Source organism: Sebastes umbrosus, chromosome 6 (assembly GCF_015220745.1).
Source record: "Sebastes umbrosus isolate fSebUmb1 chromosome 6, fSebUmb1.pri, whole genome shotgun sequence".
Lineage (NCBI taxonomy): Eukaryota > Metazoa > Chordata > Actinopteri > Perciformes > Sebastidae > Sebastes > Sebastes umbrosus.
This window is the reverse complement of record NC_051274.1, coordinates 30,001,968-30,020,692: the sequence shown is the minus strand read 5'-3', so window position 1 is coordinate 30,020,692 and position 18,725 is coordinate 30,001,968. Positions and strand designations below refer to the sequence as shown.

The 18,725-nt window shown below is 45.8% G+C and overlaps 1 protein-coding gene across 2 annotated transcripts in view; it reads left to right on the top strand.

Annotated features, from left to right (window-relative positions):
* The window catches only part of plxnb3 (plexin B3), a 57,779-nt gene that overhangs the window by 24,756 nt on the left and 14,298 nt on the right, over positions 1-18,725 (top strand). For both annotated transcript variants that reach the window (XM_037772638.1, XM_037772639.1), the window contains 10 exons: positions 11,167-11,598; positions 11,726-12,458; positions 13,201-13,380; positions 14,803-14,931; positions 15,774-15,874; positions 16,404-16,536; positions 17,066-17,225; positions 17,969-18,077; positions 18,196-18,304; positions 18,389-18,505. In XM_037772638.1, coding sequence (XP_037628566.1) covers positions 11,183-11,598; positions 11,726-12,458; positions 13,201-13,380; positions 14,803-14,931; positions 15,774-15,874; positions 16,404-16,536; positions 17,066-17,225; positions 17,969-18,077; positions 18,196-18,304; positions 18,389-18,505 — 2,187 coding nt within the window. In that variant the 5' untranslated portion in view covers positions 11,167-11,182. The remainder of the gene's footprint in view (positions 1-11,166; positions 11,599-11,725; positions 12,459-13,200; positions 13,381-14,802; positions 14,932-15,773; positions 15,875-16,403; positions 16,537-17,065; positions 17,226-17,968; positions 18,078-18,195; positions 18,305-18,388; positions 18,506-18,725) is intronic.

Here is an 18,725-nt window from a genome sequence, read left to right as displayed (position 1 = left end):
GACTGACTGCTGCTGAGCTGAATCAGATCCTGAATCAGATCCTGAATCAGATCCTGAATCGGATCCTGAGAATCTCATCTGGTTATCACTGTAGTTCGTGATGAAGGTTTAAACAATATGTAGTATTTAGAGTGAGCTGTCGTTCCACTCATTGTTTCTCCTGAAGCTTAATCAGACTGATGTTGCATTTCATGTGTAGGTGCTCATAATGTAGAACAGCTGGTATTGGTCGGGTGGAGAAACCAAGTGAAGGTCCAGGTGGACTAGAAGGTGGTTCTGCAGTCAGGTTTTAGGATGGAGGCTGGGTGGTACCAATCAGAAACATCTGGGCTTATTTCTGTCTACAGATGTTGACAATGCTTGGAGTCCACAGCTCTCATGTTGGTAGAACACGTTCTCATCCAAACTCGTCACATACTGACCCTTCATCAGACCCCTCGCCGTCACTTTACAGTGAACACGTGCTTGATTTTCTGAATTAAATAAAACAATTGCTTAGGTTCAGGCAACAGAACACATACTTTCCAACCCTCCCGATTTTCCCAGGAGACTCATGTTTTTCATCGCCCTCTCCCGGTTTCCTCCCGGGGTCCCAATTCTCCAAATCTTCCCACTTTTTTTCCTTTTCGTTATCTTAGCCTGTTTCTGGAGCTGAACAAAGCGCAGTGTTGGCGTTGTAAAGTGTCTGAAAGGACCTTCAGTGAGCGAGAGACGGAGAGAGAGAACTAAGAGAAAGAAACACTCGAGCAGGAGCAAAAATAGATAAAAACGGATGAATATTAGTTTATGCCAGAGATTCACACGCCAAGTTCACGCCAGAGGGGAGAATTATTCAGTTTGCTTTCCTGGGTGTCAAAGGTAAAATCACAAGTATAACGTAAAAATGCTGTTGCTGTGTACTTATTATTTTGTTATTTTCACTCTTTAAAAGACACCAGAATGCAGGGAACAAAGTCACGGAAACTCTAATTTTGTGAAAATGTGACTGAACGCCAGCGGTCTCCCCCCGCCTGGTGTGTCTCTTTAAACTACATCACTACAGCTCTTTCTCTGAGCGTTTAACTGTTGCTGCTGATGTCTTTACATTGTAGATAATGGAACGCCTGGTGCGTCTCATACCGGTGCTAAAAGGTGTCTTGTGCGTCGGTTATCTAACGCCGACAGCCGTGACGAAGCGTTGGTATTTACCACCCTGGAAATGAGAACGGGCTGGTTGGTAATGATTGAAAGACCCAGAACATTCCTATGCTTATGATGCTGGTTAAACTGGTACCAGTAACAGTACCAGTGAGGTGTGTTTAATCCAGTAAGGTGTGTTAACAGCCTCTGAGTGTTGAGGTGAGCAACCTGTGAGTGGAGGTGGAGGTAAACACCTGTCATGTGATCTCCTGCTGATCAAAACCACTTACACACTCTGCTAATTGGAGAGGAGGCTGCAGCGATAATATATTCATACACAGAAACAGATGTGAGAGGTGATGGGCGTTAATGATATTGATGCTGATTCCATCACTGTGTGTGTGTGTGTGCATGTGCCTGTGTGTGTGTTGGTAGTGTAAGTAGTGTTTGGGTATCAAAGTCTTATAGTTATTAATATTTAATGTTTGCAGTGATCAGTATTCAGTTTGTGGAGGTTTGGTTCTACTGCTGCGGAGCGCTCCTGCACTAAAATACAGTAGAAACACTTACAGTAGAGTACAGTCCAAAAACAGTAGAATGCAGTAGAGACATTGACTCTATAATAGAGACACCGTCATTCTCCTCTGTTCAGTGTTTATTCAGCTCAAAGGTCAAAATCAGCTTTACACAAAAGCTTCATGTGAACTTGTTTCTATAGACCTCTTTTCTGTTAGTAACCATGATGAGGTGTTTTGTGGACGGAGCGTTAAGTGGAGGCAGAATAATTCTCTGAACACGTTCGTTAACGCTGGCTAGCAAGTATTGTTGGCTTGTTTCTTTAACAATGGCTGAAGAAAATACTAGTTTCTCTCAATATGTCCTGTCACTCACTCTCCAGGATCACGAGTGTTAGTTGAGAGTCAGTTGAGTTCAGCCAACGGCAGCGCTGTAAAGATAAATTGAGGACGTATAAATCTTTGGATGCCTATAGTTAACTATCTGAGCGTGCGTGCTAAGTTTTACTTTGTGACGGTAGTTTTGGTATGTTAATGTTGAGCCGGTAGCTATGTCGCTAGCAGAAGCTACCGGCAAGTTACGTAAACAAACGCTGTAACACGGGCTTCAGCATGAAGTAGTGCTTCAGGTGTTTATTTTCGACCCTGTCTTTGAACAGTCCGAATGAGACAGCAGAGGAGGAGAGACAGGTGATCAGAGAGAGGAGAGGACGGGAGACAGTCTGCTGGACTCATTGCCTGCTGGAGGCTCTTTCAGTGCTACTAGCCAGCGCTGCAGTAACGTTACTGATCTCCGTTTCAGCATCAGTTTATGAAACGGACTGTTTTGTTCTCGGTTTTAACATTGTGAAACTCGTCTTTACATCCAGGAACAATACAATAGTGTCCCCCTCTTTCGTTTTCTTCTGTCTTGTGTCTCCTCAGTCTCTGTATTTCACGGTCTCTGCCGTTGTATCTGTGTAACTCAGCCGAGCCAACCAACCTCGTGACATCAGAGGCTATAGAGCACTGCTACATGGCGAAAGATGAAACAGATCTTCTTTATGCTCTTAGATGCGGACATTTGTCATGTTTGTGGTATAATTGTTAATTAGAGTGGAAATCCATTTAGTAAACCAGTTTAACTTGGTTGAACGTTTCATTTCCACTTGAAGATAAAAGTGTCACTGATGTGGGATGTAATACATGTAGACATATAAACTCTGCTGCCTCAGTATTCAACTGTATTGACTCCTTTAATTCTTCAGAGTTTCAGATATTTTTAGAGTCTGAAGTTGTTGTTTCCCTCCTGCAGGGACAACTGAGCCTGTGCTGTTAATCTGCTGTGTGATCTGCTGTTATTCACTTATTATTCTGATCTTCTGTCCTGGATTAAACTGAAGAGAATCTCTAATTCTTCTTATTCTGATCTGATCCTCCTGTTAAACACAGCTCCGTGTGTGTGTTTACATCGGCTGTCAATACAAACAGGTTTTAATCCAGATTAAAGAGCGTGAGGCAGGAATAGCAGCTCCGCAGCCTCGTCACCAATAAAACAAACCGGCATTAACTGATGGTTATGTGACAGCACAGACTCGCTGTTCAAAACCCAACAGACGCTCCCTCTGTCTGAGGAGAAAAGAGGAATTAGCTCCATTCAGCTCGGATCGGATCAGAACACAACGACCCAGAATCAAACTGAGAGTCCTGCTGCAGGAAATAGCTCAGACTGAGACAAAGGAATCTGCTGTGGACGAAGAAAAGTCCTGTAGTTGGACACAGAGACACTGAGTTATTGTGTCCAACACGCTGTCAAACTGTTTCCACTGCTGAAACTTCAAAGTTCCTGATGTTGTAACTTCATTGTTAATCCAGCGCTCATAAAGTCCAAGTCCGCGCTGACTGTAAGTGACGTCTTTCTTATGGACTGTTCACTGGGACCCACTGGCAGGTCTCCAGACTAACTTTTTACACTAGTTGCAATGGTGCGCCTAACTTTTTTTATTTAAGTGCACCCAAAATGTTTCGCCTCAATAATAAATTTTAAGCATTTCGTTGGTTCCCATAGTTCTATACTAGGGATGTCACCATACCATAAATTTAGTAGTTGATACCAATGCAAGCAAAATTACGTGATTCTCGATACCAATTCGATACCACGGTAAAAAAACAAAATCAAAACTAGAATGACACTCTGAGAGCGCAGACCTCCGCCCCCCCCCTCTCCGTGCAGCTTGCGCCAGTATCCACGTGTATTTCTGTCTCGGCACGGATCAAACTGACGAAAACGAAACCATGGTTAGGTTTGTTTCTAGTGTCAAAGCGTTGTTTTGGATGTTTCCAACTTTCAGACCAATCACAGGAAGTTCTGGCCGGCTGTCATCTGGGGCTGAAAAATGGAAGAATTACCAAAACAAAATGAGTCGGTAACACACGGGGAGAGGAGGAGACCTGAGGCCTGTACTACGAAGCAGGATTTGGCGTTAGCGAGGTAACTTCAGGGTTTTCCGTCCTACGAAGGTGGATCACTTCTTACCGGGGTAGATCACCATGGTAACTGATGCTGAACAGCTAACCTGCTCTGTAGCAGGTTATGTTCCAGATAAGAGATCAACTCGTATGAAAGCACCACCTGCTGACCGATCACAGCTCTGTGTGGTGATCGTATGATAATATTACACACATATGAAGAAGTTTAAGTCATAATCTAGGCTGAAATTAACACAGTTTAAACTGACAGATGCAGGAAGGACAGCTGGCTGTACGCTGTGGGTGTTTACCGCTTTGAATTATATTTTCATACTTATTTTTTAACTTCCTCTTGAGTCCGTTCCACACCTTTTGATACTGGGCATGATTAGGTGTAAACTAGTCATCCGTTATACATTTAAATGCTATTTAAATCTAGACGAGTATATCTGACTTTTGAATGTTCCGTTAAATTAATAAATCTGTTAATTTACGCATTCTCACATCGGGAGTTTTTTCTTTCACCAGCTGTCCTTCCTGCATTTGGCAGCTTCAACTGTGTTACTATTAGTCTGGATTAAGTGTTTAATTTCTTCGTATTTGTCTAATATAGTTTACTCTTCCTTTGTAAAATGTGCCGCTCTGCCTGTCAGTAGACTTGTTCATGTCTGTGATTGGTCAGATGCTGTAAACACTTCCTCGTTCATGTGAACGCGCTCACAGCCAGACTGAGAAACCCTGGGTTGATTTACCGAGTTGATAACCAGCTTCGTAGGACCGCTTAGCGTGATCTCATTTGTTAGGGTTGGTGAAGCCAGATAACGAGAAGATACCCTGGAGATGTTGAACTCGCTTCGTAGTACAGGCCTCTGATGTTTAACTGAGTCAGCTGGTTCACGTCGAGGTGTCCTAAAATAACTAACCTTCTTCTTCTTCAGTGTCAGGAACGCCTCAGAGTCTTCCTCTGACTCCGCCCTCATTAAATGAACACCAAATAATATCCTGGATACGCCATGCGGCCCGTCTCCATGGTAACCACTTTAATAACGGAGGATGGGGTGTTTGTATTTAAACAGCTCATTGTGTCCCTGCGGCAACCACGCTGCGTCACCACGGCAACAAATTCACTTCCTGTGGGGACGATGATGATGATGATGGTGATGATGAAGGTGTGTGTACAGTCAGCTCTGTGACTCACACACACACACAAACGCGTTTTTGGGAAATTACCGTTTTATTTTGTGACAACCGCTGACAACACACACACACACACACACACACACACACTTTAAATCCCAGCAGGACTTAAAGTGTGTGTGTGTGTGTTTGTGTGTCACAGTTGCCACACACCCTTGATGATATCAAACCGTCCTCCTCTCTCAGAGCGCCGAAAAATATTCATGAGCTCACCAGGGGAGTGTGTGTTTCAGTGTGTGTGTGTGTGTGTGTGTGTTTCAATGTGTGTGTATGTGTGTGTGTGTGTGTGTTTCAGTGTGTGTGTGAATAATAATAAAGCAGAACCAACGACAAAATAATCCTGAAGCAGAAAAAAAGACAAAGAAGGAAAAGTAAGAAAAACAAAAAGCAAGGACAGAGTCATCTGGAAGTACTGAGTGTAGTACTGAGTGTGGTACTAAGTGTGGTACTGAGTGTAGTACTGAGTGTAGTACTGAGTGTAGTACTGAGTGTAGTACTGAGTGTGGTACTGAGTGTGGTACTGAGTGTAGTACTGAGTGTAGTACTGAGTGTAGTACTGAGTGTAGTACTGAGTGAAGTACTGAGTGAAGTACTGAGTGTAGTACTGGGTGTGGTACTGAGTGTGGTACTGAGTGTGGTACTGAGTGTAGTACTGGGTGTAGTACTGAGTGTAGTACTGAGTGTAGTACTGAGTGTAGTACTGAGTGTAGTACTGGGTGTAGTACTGAGTGTAGTACTGGGTGTAGTACTGGGTGTAGTATTGGGTGTAGTACTGGGTGTAGTACTGGGTGTAGTACTGGGTGTAGTACTGGGTGTAGTACTGGGTGTATGACTGTATTTCATCTACTGAGTATTTCTAATAGTAGGAGTATATATATAGTAGAGTAATTGATAGTACTGTGTGTAGTAGTGAGTATTTCTAATAGATAGTACTGTGTGAAGTACTGATTGAAAAACTACTTAGTAGTTCTAATAGATAGTACTGTGTGTAATACCGAGTATTTCTAATAGATAGTTCTGTGTGTAGTACTGATTATTTCAACTACTGCGTATTTGTAATAGTAGTAGTATATATATAGTAGTGTAATAGATAGTACTCTGTGTAGTACGGAGTATTTCAAATAGATAGTACTGAGTGTTAGTGGATCTAGCCTCTGGCCTTGGTATAAATTCATAATGAGCTGCTGACATGACCTCATGTTACCTCGTTACCTCATGTTACCTCGTTACCTCATGTTTCCTCATGACCTCATGTTACCTCATGTTACCTCGTTACCTCATGTTACTTCATGACCTCATGTTACCTCGTTACCTCATGTTACCTCATGACCTCATGTTACCTCGTTACCTCATGACCTCATGTTACCTCGTTACCTCGTTACCTCGTGTTACCTCGTTACCTCATGACCTCATGTTACCTCGTTACCTCATGTTACCTCGTTATCTCATGTTACCTCATGACCTCATGTTACCTCGTTACCTCATGTTACCTCGTTACCTCATGTTACCTCATGACCTCATGTTACCTCGTTACCTCATGTTACCTCGTTACCTCATGTTACCTCATGACCTCATGTTACCTCGTTACCTCATGACCTCATGTTACCTCATGACCTCACGATACCTCATGACCTCATTTTAGCTCATGTTACTTCATGACCTCATGTTACCTCACATAAAACGATCCCTTGAGAGCTCTACAGGTTCAACACTGGGGGAAAACAAGGCCCTGGTAGCGGATCCGTCCTCAGTATCGGCTCAGTGTCACTCTGTCGCCTGTAGTGATGGATGTAGTTCATGAATCAGCTGATAATCGAACAGCAGCAGGTGGTGGAGATGATCTTTTCACAACTTTTAAAGGGATAGGTCAGGTGTTTCTCAGTGGGGTTGTATGAGGTACTTATCCATTACCTACAGTATATGGCGGTCGGCGTGCCCCCAGCGTGGAGACACAGACAGTTTACCTACCTGTCCCGGTCTGTTAGCATCTGTCAGATTAGCAACAACATTTCTGACTTCCTCCATTTTCACCCAAAATGAAAATGACCCACATTCAGATTAAAATCATCCTACTTTTACATCACTGTAAACGGACATTTATAAAAATTACCATCGCTACTGAACCGATAGTGACCACGCCCAGCTGGCTCTGATTCACACTGTTGTGTGGAGGTCAGTTTATTGGTGCCTGCCGTTTAGAGAAAGTAGGACGCACTAAGGGAGGGAGAGTCCCCGAGAGTGAAGAAGAAATGAACAAAGAGAAGAAATGTAACTGCACACACACACACACACACACACACATACTGTAATACACACTGTAACACACGCACACACTCACAGCTGTATGTGTGTGTGTGTCAGATACTGTCGTCTCTTTGAAGCGAGAGTGTGAGAGTCAGCAGCAAACCACAGAGATAATATGGGGGTTGAGGTGTGTGTGTGTGCCTGAGGTAAGGCAGCCTGTAATCATCACCTCGACGTGTTGAAAGCAGACTGTTCATTTACATACAGAGAGAGGGGGGGGTTGGGTTTGGGGGGGATAAAGAAAGAGAGGGGAGTGGATGGGGGGGGGTCTGACAGGACCCAAAGAGAAGTGAAGTGCAAACTGCAGCGTTTAACAAAGTAAACTGCTGAATGTTTCACTGCAGACACACCTGCAGCATCAGTTCTGTTGCTATGGTTACCTGAACTTGATTGACTGGCTCCTGGTAGCCCCATCTATCTACACCGTCCCACCCCTCTTTACCCTCCCACCCCTCTATACCCTCCCACCCCTCTATACCCTCTCACCCTTCTATACCCTCTCACCCTTCTATACCCTCTCACCCCTCTATACCCTCCCACCCCTCTATACCCTCCCACCCCTCTATACCCTCTCACCCTTCTATACCCTCTCACCCCTCTATACCCTCCCACCCCTCTATACCCTCCCACCCCTCTATACCCTCTCACCCTTCTATACCCTCTCACCCCTCTATACCCTCCCACCCCGCTATACCCTCTCACCCTTCTATACCCTCTCATCCTTCTATACCCTCTCACCCCTCTATACCCTCCCACCCCTCTATACCGTCCCACACCTCTATACCAACTCACCCTTCTATACCCTCCCACCCCTCTATACCCTCCCACCCCTCTATACCCTCCCACCCCTCTATACCCTCCCACCCCTCTATACCGTCCCACACCTCTATACCAACTCACCCTTATATACCCTCCCACCCCTCTATACCCCCCACCCCTCTATACCCTCCCACCCCTCTATACCCTCCCACCCCTCTATACCCCCCACCCCTCTATACCCTTCCACACTCTATACCATCCCACCCTATACCCTCTCGCCCTCTTACACCTCTATATCCTCCTACCCCTCTATACCCTCTTACACCTCTATACCCTCCCGCTCTCTATACCCTCCTACCCCTCTATACCCTCCCACCCCTCTATACCCTCTATACCCTCTTACACCTTACACCCTGACACACGTCTATACCCTCTCACCCCTCTATACCTTCCGAACTCCTCTATACCCTCCCGTCCCTCTATACCCTCTCTCTCTCTCTCGTCCTTCTGTCCTTCTCATAATCTGTCTACCTCTCTCTCTCTCTGTCTCTCTTTCTCTCTGTCTCTCTGTCTGTCTCTCTTCAGCTCTATGAATTATAGATGAGCCTCTCTCTCCATCAGGCTGAAGGAGGAAGTTATTACCATACAGACACACTAACTGTGTGTGCGTGTTACTGTGTGTGTGCGTGTCCTGAGGCCTCTCTGGGTGATTCCCAGCATGCACTGGGGCAAGTTAAACAGCGAGTTCAGAGTTTCTGAACCAACACACAGCAGGAGGGAGGGATGGTGGAGCGAGCATGAGTTGCACAGGAGAGAGAGAGAGAGATGAATAGTGTTTTGTGTCAGAGAGAAACATGCAGTGTTTGATAGAGAACAGGGCTGTTACTGTTACTACATACTGGAGCAGGTTTATCAACAGAGTACCACATATCAATCTACATGATGAGCAGAAACATAACGAGACATACATGAATCCACATACAGATTATTGATTGAGAGTCTGAGCTCAGGTCCACCCAGAGACCGGGAGACCAGGTCCCCTTCGAGTCTTTACTCTGGTTTTAAAGAGTAACTTCTTCACTGCTATAGTACCTCACTACATCACAGCGGGGTGTGGTCACATTCAGGTGACCTCCGGGGAGAGCAACTCTGATACATGACATCGAGTCATCAGAGCCTTGAAAGTGATCAATAAAATCCCAGAATCGGGCGCCTGGGTTAGCTCAGTTGGTAGAGCGGGCGTCCATGTATTAAGGCTTGGTCCTGACCGCGGCGGCCCGGGTTCGAATCCGGCCTGTGGCCCTTTCCGCATCCACTCTCTCTCTCCCCCCTTTCAAGACTCTATCCACTGTCCTGTCATAAAAAAAATGAAGAAAAAATGCCCCCAAAAAAATAACTTTAAAAAAAAAAAAAAAATCCCAGAATCATGTTCTGATTGTCTAACAGCAGCTGTTTGGACTCGTTGGAGCCTGCTGAATGATTTCTGGTTGAACCTGTTGAAGACGACTGTAGTAGTCTGATGAATCAAAATGAATTATATTTAAAAACAGCTGGTCCCAGAGGTGACCCCTGGGGAGGCTGAGGTCGTCCTGAGGGGTGCGCTAAAAGAGAGACATCATGGAGGGTTCATCCTTCAGAGTGAAACCAGTTTGACACCAGTTTTAAAAACCCAGTCAGTCTCCAACTCTGTCATAAACCAGCCCACCGGAGGTTTGAGTCGTTTCACTGCGTTGCCGTGGATACGGGTGTGTTGCTATGGTGATGTTACTACAGGCAACCACAGTTTGACCGTCGGAGGGAAAGTGTGAAGCAGCAAAATATTTTATTAATAACTTCAGAGAGAAACTGAGAGACTGTGTTCAGGTGTATTTACAGGTGAATGTGACGTACGACCACAGATCAGATCACAGATCAGATCTCAGATCTCAGTTCCCAGATCTCAGATCCCAGATATCAGATATCAGACCACAGATCAGATCTCAGATCAGCGTGTGCTCTGATACTATTAGTCCTTCTGCAACTATTTCTGATAACTGATTATTATCAGTTATGTCTCCATTCCCCAGTTTCAACTTCTCAGATGTGAAGATGGCAGTAAACTGAATGTCTTTAGGTTTTGAACTATTGAATGAATGAATGAACTATATTTGTTTATAACACGGCTTTCTTGATTCTGATTGGTCAATCACTGCGTTCTACGGTCTGTTATTTCTTTATAACAGACCGTTGCTATGGGTGCATGTCTGATGTTGGACTCTGACGGACCGTTTTTGTGGCAAATGATTGATTTCTTAAAGCCCCCCTTCAGTGTTTTTTGGCATTTCTATGGTATTTCATATTTATTTGAGTCATTTTCTGACTAAGTTGATAAGCCACACTGTCAAAGTTAAAAAAAAGAAAGAAGGTTGTGGTTCCTCGGTGCAGCAGCAGCCAGATAGCCACCTCGCATGGAGGAGACGGTGAAGAAGAAGAGAGCGAGTGAGAGATAGTCGGTGTGTTGCGCTAATTCTTGTCTCATTTATGGTCTGATAAACAGTAAATTCATCTGAACTGGTTTAATTTAAACTGGGTTGAAAAACAGTCTGGTTGCCGTGGTAATGAATTACATCTGACTATTAACCACACCCCCATTCTCTGTTTGAGAAAGAACGTTAACCAAAAAACAGGTAGTAAAACTGGCTAAAGGGGGGCTTTAAGTAAGAAGCCGTGTAATAAGAGGGATAATGTACAGCTAGCGGGTCATTATATGTATATATATGATGTTCCAATAGAGACCAGCTGCTCTGCTGAATCTTAAAGTCTCTCTCTGTCTCACCTGTTGCAGGTAAAGAGGAGCTGCCATGTTGGCCTCCTCCTGTCCCCCGTCACTCCTCCTCTTCCTCCTCCTCCTTCTCCTCCCCCCTCCCTCCCATCCCTCTGATGTCATCGTGACCTCTGACCCCTCGGTGCGGTGGGTGGAGCTACATGGCACCACTTTCTCTCACCTGGTGCTGGACCAGGGGGCGGGGCGGCTCTACGTGGGCGGGGTCGACCATCTGTACCAGCTGACCGCCGACCTGGAGGTGATATCGCGCGTGACGACCGGCCCTCACCTGGACTCCCCGGACTGCCTCCCTCCCATCGTTCCACAGGACTGCCCCTCGGCCATGCCCACGCACAATCACAACAAACTGCTGCTGATGGAGGCGGGGCAGGGGGCAGGGCCAGGCAGCCTGATCGTCTGTGGTTCGCTCTATCAGGGGATCTGTGATAAGAGGTAACACACTGTGGTGATGTCATGTTTCCTCACACTGACCAGGTGTTTGCACCTGTGTGACGTGTTGAAGTTGATCTAATGCAGGTTAACATGACGAGCACTGATTTATTTTTCTCTGCCCCTGCAGGAGTCTGTCCAACATCTCTCAGCTCATCTATCAGACCTCCAACCCCGTCGACACTCAGTACGTCGCCGCCAACGACCCCCGAGTCTCCACCGTTGCCGTGGTGATAACCACAGAGAACAAACAGGAAGGGGTCGGGGCTGGTGGCGTCCTGCGTTTGATGCTGGTTGGTCGTGGCTACACCAGTAAAGGTCCCGGTGACATCCCTCCTATCACTACACGGCGTCTGTTCCCGGTGGTCCCACCTCGCCGGGCGTTCTCTCAGGAGGAGGAGCTAGGCAAACTCGTCGTAGGAAGTTACTCTGAGTACAACAACCACTTTGTGAAGGCGGTCGCCCACGGCAACCACGTTTACTTCCTGTTCTCTCGGCGGGACATGTGGCACAAGAAGGAGTACCGGACCTACGCCTCCCGGCTCTGCGCCACCGACCGCAGCTTCTACTCGTACGTGGAGGTGCCGCTGCTGTGCCGCGGCGGGTACAACCTGGCTCAGGGGGCGTGGTTAGGAAACCACTCGGGTGAACCCGCCCTGTTCGTCGTCATGGCAGCGGGACAAGCATCCACACCCGTAGCAACCGGGCGCTCTGCACTGTGTGTTTATGAGATGGCAGAGCTGGACGCCATGCTACGGAAAGCACAGGAAGTGTGTTACACGGAGGGAGGACGAGGCAGCAGCGGACAGGAAGAGGCCTACATCGAATACGCCGTGTCATCAAAATGTCTGAAACTACCGAAGGTACACACACACACACACACACACACACACACACACACAAACACACACACGTACGCACGCACACACACACACACACACACACACAGTGTGACAGGTAGGAAATCAAAACCAAACCAACCAGGAAACAGGCAACGGTCACATCTGTCTCACTGCTGCTGACCTTAATACTCTGTGTGTGTGTGTGTGTGTGTGTGTGTGTGTGTGTGTGTGTGTGTGTGTGTGTGTGTGTGTGTGTGTGTGTGTGTGTGTGTGTGTGTGTGTGTGTGTGTGTGTGTGTGTGTGTGTGTGGATTAGAGCTGTTATCTTCAGCAGCTGGATTTATCATCAGACAGCTGTCACTCAACCACACAGAGGTTCACACACAGCTGGTAGGACAGATCTGACCCACATATACCACACACACAGAGACACACCCACAGAGAGAGAGAGACACACACACACACAAACACACACACACAAACACACAGATAAACTGCAGTGACTGTGTGTGAAGGATTAATAAAGGATGAATAAAAACAGGAGTTTTAAAGATGGAAATAAACTTAAAGCACCAATAGTAAACTAGAGCTTTCCACTGTTTAGATGCTACTTCCTGTTTATGTTTACTTTATTTAATCTAACTGTTGATTTTCTTTTTTTTTAAATGTAGTTTATTATTATTATGTAACTTATGTTTTTGGATTAAAACTCTCTCTCTCTCTCTCTCTCTCTCTCTCTCTCTCTCTCTCTGTTCATGTATCAGGACTCTCTGTCAGAGTACCCCTGTGGGGGGGAACACACCCCGAACCCCATCGCAAGCGCCGTGCCCCTCCCCGCCACACCCACCTTCTACTCCACCACCCAGCTGACTGCCGTCACCATGGCAACGGAGGCGGGTCACACCATCGCCTTCCTGGGAGACAGAGAGGGACGACTGCACAAGGTGAACACACAGCAGATACTTTCTATGTCTTTATGCTAAGCTAAGCTAAATGTTTCCCCTGTTTACAGACATGAGTGGTTTTGATTGTCTTGTCTAACATGTCTCCTTTAAGATGTGACATCATCAGTTTTATTGATTATTGATTATGACATTTTTACTAAAACAACATTGTGGTTAAGTTTCAAGGGTTTGAAGCCCTCAGTACCTCTGAGGGGCCTTTGAGCAATACCACCACCTGCTTCACCATCAGACCAGACTGTGGTTATAGTGGTTCTGCTGGTTGTGTGTCTCGTTGAGAGAGACTCTGAACCACAGCAGCTCACTGCTGCTGATGCTGAGGATGGTTAAAGGCAGAGGTCAAAGGTCATGTACCAGTATGATTAAAGTAAAGTTACAGCCTCAGGTGGGAACCTGACAAAGACAGCCAGTCAAACTTCTGATCAGCTGTTTCCTGTTTGTGTGTGTTTGTAACGGGGAAGCCTGAGCTACACACACACACACACACTGAACAGCAGCTTGTAGCCTGCAGCACTTTATCAACAAAACAACACACACACAATGATATACTCAGTGTGTGTGTGTGTTGACTAACAGGCGTTTAGCTCGGGGGGGTGGGCGGTGGGAGGGGGGGAGGCGTCACAGGGGAGCGCGCTCAGACTCTTGTTGTTGATTGGTTATTGGTCCCCCAGGTGCACTCTGGGTAAGGATCCAGTAAGATGCCCCTGAAACATTTTGTGTGTGTGTGTGTGTGATTAAATATTAACGGGATGAATCTGCTGTTCACCTCACTGAGCCTCTGAGGCAGGATTAGACCTCATTAACACACACATACACACATAATGAGTGTAACACCGTGTTATCAGCAGTGAGAGGCTGCACATATTAGCTGCTGCGTTGGGGTCCTATCTTACACCTGTGTATAAAGCGGCGCACAGCGCAGCGCAACAGGCCAACGCAGTTGTCATTTTCACGCCCAGCGCCCACGTTGTGCTAGTAGCAAATGTACTTGCGCCCATCTGTGCGCCCATGGGCGGGTTGGTCTTATAATGAGGTGTGGTCGGGCCCTTTGTTGGCACATTGTTATCTTGAGGCAGCAGAAAGCGATGGCGTCATTGACCAACAAAAACCTGAAAATGAAATATGAAAATACTAAATAGATCAGATGAGATCTGATGAAAGGGAAGTTATTTCTACTTTAAAACTCTCTGTTGTTCAATGTCATTGTTCAAAGTCTCTGATCCCTGTGAAGGAGAGGTGGTGTTGTTGGGGGGGAAACAGCTCCACCTGGGGGCAGCTTGTTGCTATGGCAGCAGATCATCTTCTGTGGTGTCTGTGACTCTAATGTTGTGAAGTATTGATTATCTTCTACAGGTGTGATGACAGTAACTCACGTGTGTGTGTGTGTGTGTGTGTGTGTTGCAGGTGTTGGTGCGCTCTGATTGGTCAGGTGATCTGTACGGCAGCGTGTTGGTGGACAGAAACAGCGCCGTCAGCGCTGACCTCCTATTGGACGACAACCAGCAGCACGTTTTTGTTTTAACCAACAGCAGGGTGAGACAGCATCAACCTGTCTGTCTCTCTGTCCCTCTGTCCTCCTGTCTGTCTCTCTGTCCATCTTTTCTCCTGTCTGTCTCTCTGTCCCTCTGTCCTCCCGTCTGTCTCTCTGGCCATCTCTCCTCCGGTCTGTCTCTCTGCCCATCTCTTCTCCTGTCTGTCTCTCTGTCCCTCTCTTCTCCTGTCTGTCTCTCTGTCCCTCTCTTCTCCTGTCTGTCTCTCTGTTCATCTCTTCTCCTGTCTGTCTCTCTGTCCCTCTCTTCTCCTGTCTGTCTCTCTGTCCCTCTCTTCTCCTGTCTGTCTCTCTGTCCCTCTCTTCTCCTGTCTGTCTCTCTGTCCCTCTCTTGTCCTGTCTGTCTCTCTGTCCCTCTCTTCTCCTGTCTCTCTGTCCCTCTCTTGTCCTGTCTGTCTCTCTGTCCCTCTCTTCTCCTGTCTGTCTCTCTGTCTGTCTCTCTGTCCCTCTCTTCTCCTGTCTGTCTCTCTGTCCAAGTCTTCTCCTGTCTGTCTCTGTCCTCCTGTCTGTCTCACTGTCCATCTCTTCTCCTGTCTGTCTCTCTGTCCATCGATTCTCCTGTCTGTCTCTGTCCAAGTCTTCTCCTGTCTGTCTCTGTCCTCCTGTCTGTCTCTCTGTCCATCTCTTCTCCTGTCTGTCTCTCTGTCATCCTGTCTGTCTCTTTGTCCATCGATTCTCCTGTCTGTCTCTCTGTCTGTCTCTCTGTTCCTCTCTTCTCCTGTCTGTCTCTCTGTCCCTCTCTTTTTCTTTCTGTCTTTTTTCTTTTCTTGTCTTTTCTAACCTTTACTTAAACTGACCTGTGATCTGTTTCCTGTCTGTCTCTCAGCTGTCGAAGGTTCCTGTGTCGTCATGTGAGAGACAGACAGACTGTCAGTCCTGTCTCGCTGTCAGAGACCCGTACTGTGGCTGGTGTGTCCTGGAGGGAAGGTAGGTCTGTCTGTAGTTTAGGATGAGGTCACTGTAGATCTGCAGCTATTTATACGTCATAACGCAGAGACGGAGACAGCTTAGTATGAAACTAATAATACGCAAAATGCATACTATTTCCAGTGAAATATTACATATAAGTATAAGATTTCACTTTGCTAGGCGTAATATATATTCTAGATTAATTCAGACTTTGATTCTCACAAACCGTTGTTTTGGTCACATGAGGTTGGCACGAGTTACCATGGTTACTCTCAGGAAGTGACGACGTAAATTACTGCTCAGTGTGTCCAAAAAAGATACAGACTACTGTTTATTCACACAAAAGTTGAACGATAGTAGACATATTGAGTATGTAGTGCTTAATATGCGATTTCGAACGAAGCCCAAAACTTTAATTTTATCTCTTTGAATTTTAATTATGAACTGAATCAATAATTTATAACCCACAGGATACTCTGTTCATGTGTATTCATTGTTATTGATCCTTTATTGTGATCACTGATGATGTTTTTATTTCTTTGTCCAGATGTTCCCGTAAACACCAGTGTCAGCGCCACATGCAGCCCAACCATTGGCTCTGGAGCTTTGAACCGACCAATCGGTGTGTGACAGTGCAGAGCCTGCAGCCGGCCAATCAGAGCAAAGACGAGCAAACACAGGTATCCTGTTGTGAGGCAGCAAATATTGATTATTTGGATAAACAGCTGGACTCATTTCCATTCAGCTCAACCTGCAGACAGATAATCCACCAACCGATCAACTTTATTTATTTAGTCAGAGTTATGTTTTCATCCCATAATTCAGTTCATGATAGAGATTTTCTTTTGTACAGAGCCTCTGAAAGGTCACTGTGTTTTTTACTCTGATCCATAGCAGAGCTCATATACTACGACAGTCACATGGATGTTTACACTATTTATTATGGTGCTGTGTTTGAGATGTGTCTCCTATCGTCTCACCTGTAGTCTGTCCTCGATGCATGGCAGCAATCAGTTTCCCCCTGGGGATTAATAAAGTATTATAGAGGTACGAGGAGCAGTAACACAGTCACAGCTAGCGTAGCCGTATCCCACATGCAGCTGTAGTACGATCAATAATCAATAACCAGGTCCACAGCCAGGTCAGAGGTTCCTCAGCATGTTTGTGACTGTGTTTATCTGACTGTTTGTTTACACGTCCATCTCCAAGGTAACGCTGTTAGTCGTCCAGCTTCCCGTCCTCACTGAGGCAGAGTCTCTGTCCTGCGTCTTCGGGCTCCTCCCACCTCAGCCCGCCATCGTCACGGGAACCAGCATTACCTGTCAATCCCCTGCGCCGGAGCTCCTCCCAACCATGCTAACAGGAAGTGGTGAGTAAACAACTGATGTTATTCATGACTCAGGCTGTGTTCGAAATCAGATATTAACGTACTGCATACTAACATACTGCATACTAACGTACTGCATACTAACATACTGCATACTAACATAGTGCATACTAACATACTGCATACTAACATACTGCATACTAACATACTGCATACTAACATACTGCATACTAACATACTGTATACTAACATACTGCATACTAACGTACTGTATACTAACATACTGTATACTAACATGCTGCATGCTAACATACTGCATATGAATGTACTGCGTACTAATGTACTGCATACTAACATACTGCATACTAACATACTGCATACTAACATACTGTATACTAACATACTGCATACTAACATACTGCATACTAACATACTGCATACTAATATACTGTATACTAACATACTGCATACTAACATACTGCATACTAATATACTGTATACTAACATGCTGCATACTAACATACTGCATACTAACGTTCTGCATATGAATGTACTGCGTACTAATGTACTGCATACTAACATACTGCATACTAACATACTGCATACTAACATACTGTATACTAACATACTGCATACTAACATACTGTATACTAACGTACTGTATACTAACATACTGCATACTAACATACTGCATACTAACGTTCTGCATATGAATGTGCTGCATACTAATGCACTACATATTAACATACGTTCATGTTCATGTTCCTGTGACTCTCTGCTTCCAGATCACATGATCCTGCCCGTGTCACTGATGTTTGGTCATGTGACCATCACCACGGGCAGCATGACCTTCTATGACTGTGGAGCTGTGAGCCGACTGAACCAGAGCTCCCAGTAAGACACAATAATACACCCAGTACAATCTTAATCAATGAAGATACTAATAATGGTTGATGATGATGATGATGATGATAATGATGATGATGATGATGATGATGATGATGTGCTTCAGGTGTCTGGCGTGCGTCAGCAGTGTCTGGAGGTGTAACTGGTGTCCTCTGGATCAACTCTGCACTCACAACCACAGCTGTCCCAACCAACACATCATCCTCAACCAGAAAGTGAGACAGTCTGTCCGTCTGTCTATCAGTCTGTGTCTCTCTTTGTCCCTGTCGGTCTGTCTCACCCTGTCTCCTGTCTAGCAGGAGTCTCCTGGTCCCACATCCTGTCCTCTGGTCTTCGCCCTGCAGAGTTCTGCATTAGTGCCGTTGGGCCTGAGCACCACTGTGGTGCTGCGGGGACGAAACCTGGACGTCTACACTGTGAGAACAGCAATTTCTCACTGTGAACTGTGTACTTTTACTGTATAAATGAGCCTTTAGATGCTGATGTGTGGTGCTAGAGAGAACAATGTAGGTGAGAAGTGAAGTATGAGGGAGCAGATTGTAAAGAATAAAACCTGAACCTGAACTTCATCACAGCAACGTAGATCTGATGGTTCTGATGGTTCTGATGGTTCTGATGGTTCTGATGGTTCTGTCT